This window comes from Giraffa tippelskirchi, chromosome 3, assembly GCF_054371585.1.
Source record: "Giraffa tippelskirchi isolate mGirTip1 chromosome 3, T2T-mGirTip1v1.2.pri, whole genome shotgun sequence".
Taxonomy (NCBI): domain Eukaryota; kingdom Metazoa; phylum Chordata; class Mammalia; order Artiodactyla; family Giraffidae; genus Giraffa; species Giraffa tippelskirchi.
The window spans coordinates 97,949,678-97,963,044 of record NC_137277.1 but is presented as its reverse complement, the minus strand read 5'-3'; the positions used below and the strand labels follow the sequence as shown (position 1 = coordinate 97,963,044).

The following is a 13,367-nucleotide window of genomic DNA, read 5'->3' as shown; positions in this document are numbered from 1 at the left end:
CACAGACTTTTCTCACCAGGGTAACGTCTTCATTAGCCAAAAAAAGAAAAGAAAAAAAAAAAAAGGCAACAACACAGTAGGCCACCCATAACTTCTCCTTTTTAAAAATGTTTTTTTTTCTATAATGGAAACAGCAGTGTATTCCTAAAAGCTGTGCATGTTTCAGTATGTTTCTAGTTAACGTAATAAAGATAAGCACATCTTCGTGTCTGGCTCTTACATTCAGTCCTTTGTCTACCGTGGAATGGTGATTACTACTTTCAAGTTCTGTTTCGAAGTTAAATAACCATGAAGAGAAAAATATTACTTGTGGAAAATTCACTCCTTTCTCCTTTGCCCCTTATTATCCTAATTCATCTCTTATTTTATATCACTATTACCCACCCACTAATGACAGGGTGTGGAAGCAATAGTGTCTCTCAATACAGCTCTGCCAAAAACACAAAACACAACCAAAATCCCACTGCCATTCCTCCCTGCAGGCTGCCCACTGGCACTCCTTTCCCCTCTCCCCGGCTGAGTTGCTCCAGAGGGACAGGCTGGCATGTGAGCTCAGGTCTGAATGGCAGCTGTACTGCTATGGGTGTCTGGAGGTGAGGGCAAAACCGTCCTGTGTCTGGTGAGACACGTGTGCCCCACCATCCCATTACCTCCCCCACCCGCCGATTTCCTGAGCGAGGAACTTCCATTCTTCCATGTAAGGCAAGCCGGGTGTGATGGAAGATGGACAGGGGCCAAATCCTACATTCCTAAACCACATTCTCTGTCTCTTCAAACAAACAAAAAAAAGCTACTGACTTTTGGAAATTTCTACCTCCACCAACAATCACTGAAGGTAAAGTAAAGGGATGCAGTGAAACCAGAGAGCTTTCTAATCACTGACAATGCTTTTAATCCTGCAACTGGCCCTTCAGAATCAGATGGAAATGAGGCCGAGAAAAGATGGCATTCAAGCAGAAGTGAAGAGAGTGCCTGAAGAGAGGCCGGTGATGCCTCATCCTTGACTTCTGAGGACAAACTGAGAACTTAGAGAGAAACAAGAGCTCTCTCTCCACTGATCTAGAAAGGTCCTTAGAGTAACAAATGTTTCCTCCAATGACATTTGAGGGTTTAGATTCTGTCTCTTGCGGAGAAAGAGAGAGTAAACTCCATGGTGCCGGCACTTTGTGGGGCTTCACTTTGGGGAAGTGCTTTTATCTAGAGGCATTATAAAGACCAGCTCCGAGACTGAAAGTCAAATTAAAAAAAAAAAGTTCGCTTGAAAGGGAACAATGCAAATGCACCATTTTTCCTCCATTAGCAGAGAAAGAAGGCGACCAGGTCAGACTCATTCTGGAAGTTCCCAAGGGGTGCCCAGGCAGGCAGGTGCAAATGGAAGCAGCTGGGGAGCCATCCTTGGGGAGCGACAAGGCTGCGCCTTTGGTGAGAGGCCAAACAGGCCTTCCCTATCTGTGAGAAGGTGCTCCCAACACATTTTCATTCATCTCGACTAAGCTCTGTCAACGAAAAAGCAATTTCAGGCAACAATCAAGCCTGCTAAAGACGTGTAATGAGGAGGTAAACATCAAGTGAGCAATGACATGTTTGCAAATATATCATTTAAAATGAAACAAATGGAACAGAATGTAGTTGAATCTTTCAAGTGAATTACATTTGCTATGTGATTCTGCACTGTCATTAAGATATTTTCCTTCCTCTAAAACCAAAAAGGTCTTTAAAACAGTGTGTCTATTGGCAGGTGTCCCATATCTTAGGAAAACAAATTTCTTATTTCAAAGAACTATAACCCAGTCAGAGAAGGCAATGGCAACCCACTCCAGTACTCTTGCCTGTAGACTCCCATGGACGGAGGAGCCTGGTAGGCTGCAGTCCATGGGGTCGCGAAGAGTCAGACACGACTGAGTGACTTCACTTTCACTTTTCACTTTCATGCACTGGAGAAGGAAACGGCAACCCACTCCAGTGTTCTTGCCTGGAGAATCCCAGGGACGACAGAGGAGCCTGGTAGGCTGCCGTCTATGGGGTCGCACAGAGTTGGACATGACTGAAGCGACTTAGCAGCAGCAGCAGCATAATCCAGTAGAAATGACAGTTTTTAGACAGCTGTTGGGCGTTTGCTTCAGGGGAAGAGGAATGGCCTAGTATTCTGTGTGAGGCAACATACAATTCTAACCACTTTTTCCCTCTATTATTATCTTCTCTGGTCTGTTTCGCAGTTGAAATTTTCACCAAGTGCCTGATCTCTGGCATCGACATTCCCTCCTAAGGGGCTGTGAGCCACAGGGGGGATGCCCACGATGGCTTCCTGCACATTTCCACCACGTGTATCCTTACCCATCTTCTGACGTTCAGACTCTGCAGCGATTTATTTAGGCTCAACTGTCTTTCCTGGACACCTACACTCAACATCATTTCTAGAATGCCTGCTTTGACTAAGCACTGTAGCACGTGATCAGACCTCAAAGACATCCTCCTCACTTATCTAATCCAACTGCTCAGAGGACTCCAAGTTCTCTTCTATTTCTAACAAAGTGGAGTTTTTCCTCACCATGTTCTAACAGCTGGAGAAACGACTACCCCCCAGCTCCCATTTTTTTTTTCTAGCTATGCAGCATTTTATCCCAAATAACAGTCTCTAAGATATAAACTGCCTTTGATAGAAGCTTTTCTATCAGTTTTGGAAAAGTAGCCCACTTAGCAACTATAGGGGCTTCCCTGGTGGCTCAGATGGTAAACAATCTGTCTGAAATGTGGGAGACCTGGGCTTGATCCAGGTTTCTCCAGGGTTGGGAAGATCCTCTGAGAAGGGTATGGTAATCCATTCCATTATTCTTGCCTGGAGAGTCCCATGGGCAGAGGAGCCTGGCGGGCTACAGTCATAGGGTCACACAGAGTCGGACATGACTGAGCGACTTTCACTTCACAGCGACTGTAATCAGCTTTCTTAATGATCATGTCAGCTACTTTCAACATTCCTCAACTAACAACATGCAAGAAACTATTCAAGACTCTTAAAAATTTCGATCTAAGGATCCAATAAATACTACCCTTTTTTTGTGTGCACAACATGGTTTCCTGTTTCAGTCCTTTCTTTGTTTATAAGCAAACCTTGTGGTCCTCTCTACCATGGGGCACAACTCTGGCTTCTCTCTGCAAATGCATACCCTCCAACATGGGCTCTGTTAGGGTCTGTCTCTTCTTTCCTGACCCTTACAGAGTGGTTCCATATCCCATTCAGCTTTCCATGTCAGTAAAATAATGGTTAAACGACATTCAAGTCAGGTTCAAGAGAAACCAAAAACACAATATTTTCCCATCACTGCAACATAAATATTTTAATATTCTATATTTACTACTTTTCTAAGTCTATATTTATTTTTCATTTTTGCAATGATAGAGGCTTTTCTTTTATCATTTACATTGTAGCCCTTTATCTTGCTACAGAACCTTTTTTTCTAATGGTTACATAATGTTCTATTTGAAAAGGGATCATGTATAGTTTCTTTGTTCTTACAACTAACACTGTGTGAACATCTGTGTGTGTTATATATTTTATCTCTTTGATCCCAGTGCCAATGTGATGCTAGTGGTCAGATTCTATGCTGGTTGGAACAATGGATCTAGATTAGTCTTTCTGGGTTTGAATTTTGGCTTTTCCATTTACTAGCTAGTGATTCCAGGCAGGTCTCTGGTTTCATAATATGTGAAGTGGAGACCACTAAGAGTGCTTACTTCAAAACATGGTTACAATTAATATATATAAATATACATAAAATACACAGAACAATTCAATGAGTATTAGTTACTATTATTATCACTATGACAACAGGAGGAGCTCAAATTTTGAGCTGTGGCTCCTCCTTTGAATTGTTAAATTCTTGGGAGAGGAACTTCTGGTTCAGAAGTTATAAATGTTTTTAGGGACTGGCCTGTTTTCCTTGGGATTTGATTCTGTAAGATTTAAAGAGCTGGCTACGGTTGCTACGTTGGTTTGATGTAGACTAAAGAAATGTTTAAGTTGTAGTTAGGGATGAAGTTACTGGCAAATGCCTTTTAGAAAACTGTTTCATAGTAACACCTACATCTTTACCTCAAGATCCTTATGCTTTAATAAAATCTTACTTCACTATTTATGGGCTTCCCAGGTGGCGCTAGTGGTAAAGAACCCGCCTACCAATGCAGAAGACATAAGAGACATGGGTTTGATCCTTGGGTCGGGAAGATCCCCTGCAGGAGGGCATGGCAACCCACTCCAGTATTCTTGCCTGGAGAATTAGATGGACAGAGGAGTCTGGCAGGCTACAGTCCACAAGGTTGCAAAGAGTCGGGACAGGACTGAAGTGACTTAACACGCACACACCACTATTTACTGTTTCTCTTTAGCAGGACCTGACAGTGGAAAGGTGTAAAACTGACTAGAGTGGGCCTGCTGTGGGCTGCGTGTGATCCACGGTGGTAACAGCTGCCTGAAGGCAGTCTCCTCCTAAGCCTGGCACAACACTCAAAGCGTCTTCAGCTAAAACATGGGTACACTTCTAGTTGAGGTCCCTTGTCACTTTTTAAAAACCAGACTTCCCTTCTGGTAGAGAATAAGTTTTAGTTTTAGATCTGCAAGACAGTCCTCACCCCACTGGCCTCCCAGGATGGTTCCTGTGCTTCTGCTTTCTTGGCGATGATTTACTCACGATTTACCTTTGGAGGGAACATCTCAACAGAACGTGCATTCAGACTGCTCTACTGCACACACTGGGTGAGAGAGACGGGAACTATCACAATCCCAGAGGTCTGATCACATTGTCCTAAAGGTACCAGGACCATCGCACGTGTCTTCAAGTATTTCTTTTGTCCTAGAGTTGCCCAAATTTTCTGTTTTTAACAGAGTAAGTGAAGCTTAAGCCAAACATGCAGGAAAAAAAACAGGCAACAAAAGCCCTTGAAAGATGTCCAGCCTATTTACTAGATTTGTAATTTTTCCTCTAAACACTACCTTTTCTGCCTTCTGGCACTAAACAAGGCCCAAATAATTTTACCTATATAGAGAACATTCCAGAACATGGGTAAGAGCAGTTTTCAAGCCCAGCCGGGCATATACCCAAACTGAAAAGTCAAGGTAACACAGAAAGCAGATGTAAAACAAGCTGGGGTCTTTGGATGGAGTGGGCCAGCAGTCACACATGCACTTCACTGGAGCTCCTTCGCCTGCACAGAAGCTTCAGGCAATGCGGCAGAATGAAGCCAGCGTGAGGCTGGGAATCTAACAAGCAATTGCATATCCAGTGACTAGGCACTTTTTTTCTTTTTTAAAAAAACTCTCTGCCCCAGCACACAAGTATGTCTTCACACTCCATTAATGTCATGGAGAGGTCCAGAAGGAGAGACGTGATCATACTGCCTCCTGCAGCACTGGATATGCGTGTGGCCTTTGTCCATGGGGTGTGTGTTGTGTGTGTCTCCCACAGAGGCAAAGACTGTGGGTGCAAGGCAAGCTGCCCTAGGAGAGTTCCAGCTAACATGCCACATGCATTTGTACTCTCTTCCAGGGAGGTACGGGAAGAACATTTTTCAGACAAATCTCTGAATCACAACCATGAGTGACAGTGTCTTTGCCTTCGGTACATCTCCTAATTTGGACCTCAGTTCTACCCATCTCTTGTTTCTAACATTCACTGTGTGGGAAAGCACCACCATTATACTATTCCTCCGTAATGGAATTTTTATCAACCCAATAGGACATACTGCTTTTAAATTTCTATGGCATTCACCTAGATTGTCTCATGAAGAAGTCACTGTCTCACAAGGAAGTTCTTTTACCCTCGTGGTCCTTGCAAGTAAATGTGACTAAGTGCAAACCAGCTAGCACTCAAAACCAAGGTAAATCCAAACAAAAGAAAATGCTTCAACATTTTCAGAGAAAAGTGAGAGCCTGAGTGGGGAGAAGGATAGAAGGAAAGGCATTCTGAGAAATTTCTTTTTCAACATAAACTGTAATGTATGCTTGAAGAATCTGCCATAAGATAAAGCCTTTGTGAAAATATGGTAATATCAGACACAAAAGCACAAGATTTTTTAAAAAGCAGCTTCAGAAAGAAGACTGCATAAAACATTGTGATGTGGTTGAGTGGATTTTTATGGAACTCTAAACATGCATTACCAGGCCCCACATAGGGGACCGAGCTACAACACCCTGGCATGAAGAGAGTGCTGGCAGACGGATGGGTAGTATTGGAGAAATGACATAGCTGAGCTCCTCCTGCTTTGCCATCTAGAGACTTTCTTTGTAGCGTCACGCAGTGAGTTAACTGCTCAGTTTGCTAATTTTCAAAAAGTGTCTTTGGGGGACTGTGTCTAACGTGTGTTTCTTTTCTATACTTGGTTCCAGTGTCACATGCAAATCACCAGTCATGCAAGAATAGGAGTACTCTGACAGAAACCATCCTGGATAATTCTGCTTATGCCAGCTAAACAACTTGCATCATTAAATAAACCATCCTCTGACTGTATTTATGAAATGTTATGTCTGCCTAGCAATAAGCCTACATTATTTAAACATGAAAGTGGAGGTCCATTCAATTTACCCTTGTCTGACAATATTTTTTCTTTTTCATCTGGTTCTACTGAAAGTAATCAGATGCACTCCATGAAGAAACCCATGTGACAGAGCAGTCAGTCAGGTAATTGGAGGGGAGAGAGAGGCATTAATAAACAGACTGTTTGTCAAAGATAATTCTTGTATTTACATGGACAGAAAACAATCCAGAGATGTTGAAAATGGTTTCAATTCTGGTGTGGGTTCTCCAGTCCACTGGAGACTTGTTTTGGGGAAAGGTTGTTCATTGAACAGTGGGTTTCCCAACCTGCACTGTACATTTCAAACTCCTGCCAAAAAAGCAGCTCAACCTCTTATAGGCAAAATCTATCTCAAAAGGCCATCAAAACAGCCAGCCACGAATCTTGTGATAAGCACTCCATATGAAAAATGCTCTTGAAAACCCTTTGGTAAACCTCTGTTGGTACAGGGTAATGTACAGGCCTTTGGTGCCTACCGCAAAATTAAAATATAAAACACAGCCCTCGCCACTAAAGAACTTGTAGTCTAGTTGGGAACCAATACTGAAACACAGGAGAGATCATCACACATCAGAAAATGGCATAAAGTTAAGTCTTGGTTCGAATAAAGAGAACGGCTTGACCGCACAGCTGTCCTCCCTAGGGGATGCTCCTCTTGGAGAAGGAACTGATCTGGTTCTTACACCCCCTATGACCCTCAGCACTACTTGGAAGAAACTATTCATTATTAGCTGCAAAGGTGCAGAGGATCCTACAATCATTTATGTGTGGTTTGGAAATCAGGTCTTTTTTTTTTTTTCCTAGAATGGGTGTGACCAACAATCTTCGAATCTACTTCAAAGAAAACAGTTAAATGACACAACCATGAAGTCCTTTGGAGAAAAAAGGAAACTGGCCAACCTCAGTTCGTGACACGCTGAGATCTATTTTACTCAGGGAACTGGCAGATCTTATCTTAGGCTGATAAAACATCAAAATAAAAGGGTGCTGTTTTTTCTTCTTGAAATTCCTTGTTGCATTCAAGAACAAGCTGACAAAGTAAGGAGGTCATAGGTGTGTGGATGAGCAGCCCTTCGAAGGGACTCATGTAATTCTCTGGGTCCTGACTATGCAGAGGACGGCAAGGGGAGGGAGTAGGACATGGGGGGAGTGAGGAGTACACAGGGGCAGCTGTGTGCAGGGGCCCTGCAAGGCCTGCAGGGCAAAGTTGACAGAAGGCTCCCACGTATGAAATCTTTCCCTTGTCTTTACTTAGTTGGAGGGTAAAAACAATCCCTTCTTGTTTTCTTTCATTTCAACTCAAAAGAAAACTGCCTAAGAAAAACAAAAAAGGAAGCTTTTTCACAAGGCTGAGTTCCTTGAAAGAATGTACTACCAGGTCTTGTAGTTTATGCTTCAAACTCATGTCAGTAGGCAGTTCAAGCTCACATACAGCCATGCAAACTGTATCCTATCAGGTTTCGGTGTTAAAGGATGCAATTAGTTCATGGTATTGCACATACTTATAAGTAAGTTCTCTATGAAGTGGGACTCACCCGGATACTGAAACTAAAGTGGATCCCTAACCATAATCATCAGCCATCCAGTTAAAGATGGAGCCTTAGAGCTACAGGAGAATAAATACTAAACACCAGTTACACATGCACACATGGAAACATCTCCCAGTTTGTGGTCAGCCTCTTGCATGCCAGCTTGTAAACAGTGTTGTCTTGGTAAATGGTGTTGTTCAATTTATGCAAAATAACAGTTATTGGTGCTTAGTAAGGTTCAAGTCCTTGGAAGGAAGGTTATGGCCAACCTAGATAGCATATTGAAAAGCAGAGACATTACTTTGCCAACAAAAGTCCATCTAGTCAAGGCTATGGTTTATCTTGTGGTCATGTATGGGTGTGAGAGTTGGACGGTGAAGAAAGCTGAGCGCCAAAGAACTGATGCTTTTGAACTGTGGTGTTGGAGAAGACTCTTGAGAGTCCCTTGGACTGCAAGGAGATCCAATCAACCCATCCTAAAGGAGATCAGTCCTGGGTGTTCATTGGAAAGACTGATGCTGAAGCTGAAACTCCAATACTTTAGCCACCTCATGTGAAGAGTTGACTCATTGGAAAAGACCCTAATGCTGGGTGGGATTGGGGTCAGGAGGAGAAGGGGACGACAGAGGATGAGATGGTTGGATGGCATCACTGACTCGATGGACATGGGTCTGAGTAAACTCCGGGAGTTGGTGATGGACAGGGAGGCCTGGCGTGCTACAATTCATGGGGTCGCAAAGAGTCGGACACGACTGAGCGACTGAACTGAACTGAACTGAAGGTTCAAGTACTGAGCTAGGCATGAAAACTGAAAGATGAGAAAACAGGCTCTGCCTTCAAGGAGCCAGTTTAGTGCACTGACATGTGTAAACCTGTTAAATTAAATGCTGCCCTACAGGTGGGTGTCCTCAGGGAGCTATGCAGACGGTAATCCAATGGGAGCAGAGGAGGCTGTTGAAGTGGGGAGGCAGGCCTTGACTAGAATCTTGAGGGGTGAGAAGGGAACAGCCAGGTTAAAGAGAACGGAAGTGAAGCCATCTCCTTAGGACTGCGGTGTGGGAGCAGCTTAGGGAGAGGGCTGTGCAAACTGGTGAAAACTGCAAAGAACTACAGTTTAGGTAAGGGTGAGAGGCTGAGTGAGGACCAGTGATGTTGAGGGTCTGGTCAGGCTGGAGCTCACTGTATTTCAGAGCAGGTTTAGTGGGAGTCAGAGGAGGTGTGATGTTGGAATGAAATCTCCTGAGGTGTACTGTTCTCAGTCAAGACAACAAAGGTCAGAGCAACGGCAGGAGGAGGCTACAAAGGAGCGGATGGAGGGGCCATAGCAGCTGAGTCCAGGCACTATAAGCAAGGAGGGCTAACACATGTTGAAATCATCTAGAACAAAGGCAGGAGCTGGGGTAGAAAGTACCATTGTCCTCAATGGATATGACTGAATGACAGAATATTTACTGAATGATAAGGTGTGTTAGAGGATGCCTTTAGCATCCAGGGAGGAGAGGTTTCCAATCCTCTGCAAGTCACACAGCTCCTTACCAGTACGTCTGCTTCCACTCATATATATATTTTTATTTTATACATACATATTCATTTTATTTTTTGAATTAAAAAAATTCATTAGGGTATAGTGATTTACTATGTTGTGTTAGTTTCTGCTATATAGCAAAGTGTATCAGTTATACATATACACATATCCACTCTTTTAGATTCTTTTCCCATACAGATCATTACAGAGAACTGAGTCGAGTTCCCTGTGCTATATTGTAGGTTCTTATTTGTTGTTGTTTTTCAGGTGTGTCCTATTCTTTTGCCACCCCATGAACTGCAGCCCATCAGGCTCCTCTGCCCTTGAGATTTCCCAGGCATGAATATGGGGTGCCATTTCTTTCTCCAGGGGATCTTCCTGACCCAGAGATCAAAACCATGTCTCCTGCAGGTCTCCTGCATCGCAGGCAGATTCTTTACTGCTGGGCCACTGGGGAAGCCCAGGGTCCTGTTAGTCATCTGTTTTATATATGGTATAGTACTGTGTATTTGTTAGTCTCAATCTCCCGATTTATCCCTCTCCCTACCCCTCACTTTCCTTCCTGGTAACCATGAGTTTGTTTTCTACATCTGTGACTCTATGCTTCCGTTCACATTTAAACAGCTGGGAGAAGTGAATTTTGAAGTCTTTTTGTAGATCCAAAGAATAAATTTTAAAGAGCTAAATGAGGAGTTGTTTGTTTTTGATATAAGAGTCACCATATCCTAAAATTAGAAATAACAGAAAAGACTACTAATATAATTTTAGACAAACAACATACCAGAAACTCCGGGTGGTGTCTTAATGAATTTTCCATTAAAATGACCAATAACAGCTTCACACTTTTCTGTTGATTCCATCCTATTTATACATAAAAATAAGACATAAATAATCAAAGATATCTTAGTTTTCATTTTGTTCTGTGCACATGAATACAATCTTATAGGTTTATTTGATATAAATGAAACCTAACAAAAATGTGAGTGATAAGAAAAAGTGGGTTTATTCTGTCTTTTATTTAAGTGTTGTTTGTGTGCTTCCATGGTAAAATGAAAACCTGATAACCAGAGTACCTTCAGAATCATAAAAGAAATAAATTATACCTTTAATCAATCATACAAAATGTATAATTTTTTCCTACTTATTGAAATTATAATCAATACACAATAGCTTTATTAGTTATGACACTGAATTAAAAATGAAAATACCAGTTTAAACTACTAGTGTATTTAGTGCTGCTAGGATACTGCTCATTTTAGAGATGGTCCTTCCTTTTACTTATTCACAAAATGACAGACTCAAAAGTCATGAGATGAATTGGGGTTGAACAGAGGATGTGTCTTACAAGTTTTTCACCTTAGCTTCAAGTTTAAAATTAGTGAAGTCAATTATGTTCCTTCTTTGCCTTCTTGGCTTTAGAGGAAGAATTAAAGGATGGAGCCTAACAACTTATTCTACATCTGCAGAAAGATTTCAGGGGAATTAAATAATTTTTATTTATTTTTCTTTAATGGAGGAAACACTGAATAATCTGCTCAAAATGCACTGCACTCCTGGACTACCCAGAATAGTTGCACTTTGATTTTAATGGGTGGTAATAGTGGTAATTAAAAAGCATTAGAATTTAACTGGGTTCCATCTTTGGATATAGAAACAAAAGTCCTTGATCTGCTTTCAGAAGAACACCCACAGAGGAACAATTTTCAGATGGTGCTGGGCCTTTCACTGTTTCACCTGATCCTTTTAACCCATGAAGTACACAATGGGTTCTGGCCTTGGTGACTTTCCACTTGTAGAATATTTTAGCTTATTATAAAATCATCTGGTCTAACACAAAGAGCAATGGGTTGAAAGCCAGAAGAACCAAGTACTAGATCTTGCTTCATTGCTTGGCAACCCCCTGACAATGTCCTTTCTTTAACTCAATTCTTTTTATATGTGAAAGCGTGAACAATGCTTGCTTTGTTGATCTCACAGGCCTGTGGTAGATGCGATTGTCATCAAGTGGGATAATGCATAGGAAAGTAAAAAGTCAGCAATTTCCCCCCCAAAATCAAAGTCAATACTTTAAAACATGTAGACATTATTGGTTACTGCACAGAATTAATAGGTTGCTAAGCACTGTAAAATCAGTTTTTGTATGTGGGCTTTCAGATTTGAATTATGTCAAAATCAAAGGAAGCAAACTAACCACTGCACTCAAGTACCCTTTCTGGGGAGGAAGGGATAAAAATAAGATGAAAGGATGAGGGTGCTTTAGATATGTGCAACATTTTACTTCTTAAAAAATAATTTGAAGCAAAAACTGTAAAGTGTTACAATGTGTGTAATAACTGGTGGTTAGGTGTACTGTACTCTTCTCAATGTGTGAAATATTTCATTAAAAAATCTAATTTACTGATTTTATTGATGATGAACCAAAGTTCTACCTAATGAGACAAACATACTAATTTATTTATTAAATTTAGGAGCCTGAGATTATTTTTTTTAAGCAGTTTAGGCAACCTGATCTAATTAGTCAAAATATTAAGGAATATTAGTCAAAACTATTGCTCGTGTGATATTTCCTTACCCTGAATCTCTAAATATTTAGTGTCCTCAGGTTCAAGAATCCCTGTGAACTTCCAAAGAGCTGGGGGAGATGCAAATTGTTTTTTGTGCATAATTTAAGTTCATGGTACAACTGGCTCCTATAACCCTGGCTTAAATTCTCTCTTCTTGCTCAATTTTTATTCTCCAGGAAATGTAGCAGAGCTATATTGTTGACATGAAGGTAGGGCAGTGTGCTTACCTAGCAAAGCCAACACCACGACTTGTCCCACTGGAATCTCGTAGTATCCTTGTAGAAATCACTTGTCCAAATGGTTTCAGCATATTTTCAAGTTCTTGCTCATCCATGGACAGTGGCAAATTAGAAATATACAAGTTGGTAGGATCTTGTTCCTGTTGCTAAAATGGAACAGAGAATTATCTGTTAATTTCTAATAGAAGGTGAGATATTTACATGAACATACTTTTACTTAGCCACTCTCTGAGTTCAGGTCCCTTTAAAGTACTAGCAACTGAGACTATGGGAGCTACCGAACACCCGAGTCACCCTGGACACTTAGCAACAGTGTCTGAAGCTTGGACAATCTGTGCAGGTCAGTCACGATCCCACCAAACCATTCTTGGCAGGTTTGGAAGTGGAAGTGCTGGCAGGCACTGCTAAGTTGGAGAGGACGCCCTCATGGAAGTACAAGTCTCAGCTGTTTGCAATGTTCTGCAAAATAACTTAACCTTGCCTCCACTACTATTTTTAGGAGTCCATTTCAGGCACACTATTGCACAGATGGTGGTTACTGCTAATAATTCGATCCAGAGACACATGATGGATTCTGGACCAAGTCATCCAAAATTCAGTGGTGGTTTGCCCAAATTCCCTTCTTTTGCTCTATGGTGGAGTCCTTACTACCTTGATCTGTGATCACCAATGGAAAATAGAGGGCTCTTGAGCTAACAAAAACAAAAAAACCTACAAAGCCATACAAAATGACAGACTAGAGGCAGAGCAAATTTTAGAATCTGGATAAAGCTAAACTCAAGTGTAGATGGAGGTAAGGCATTCTGGGAAATCTTTGCTATTCAAAGAGTGATCCAGGAGCCAGCTGTGATGGAATTACCTGCAACCTTACTAGAAATGTAGGATCCCAGGTCCCATCCCAGACTGATGTTATTAGAAACCGCATTTTAACAAGATCTCCAGA

The 13,367-nt window shown here is 41.6% G+C and overlaps 1 protein-coding gene across 33 annotated transcripts in view; it reads right to left on the bottom strand.

The window, feature by feature from the left end:
- Window positions 1-13,367, bottom strand: part of RBMS1 (RNA binding motif single stranded interacting protein 1) — a 217,850-nt gene that overhangs the window by 15,633 nt on the left and 188,850 nt on the right. For all 33 annotated transcript variants that reach the window (XM_081582741.1, XM_081582750.1, XM_081582745.1 and 30 more), the window contains 2 exons: window positions 12,413-12,570; window positions 10,403-10,482 (listed from right to left, as the gene is read on the bottom strand). In XM_081582741.1, the coding sequence (XP_081438867.1) occupies window positions 10,403-10,482; window positions 12,413-12,570 (238 nt within the window). The remainder of the gene's footprint in view (window positions 1-10,402; window positions 10,483-12,412; window positions 12,571-13,367) is intronic.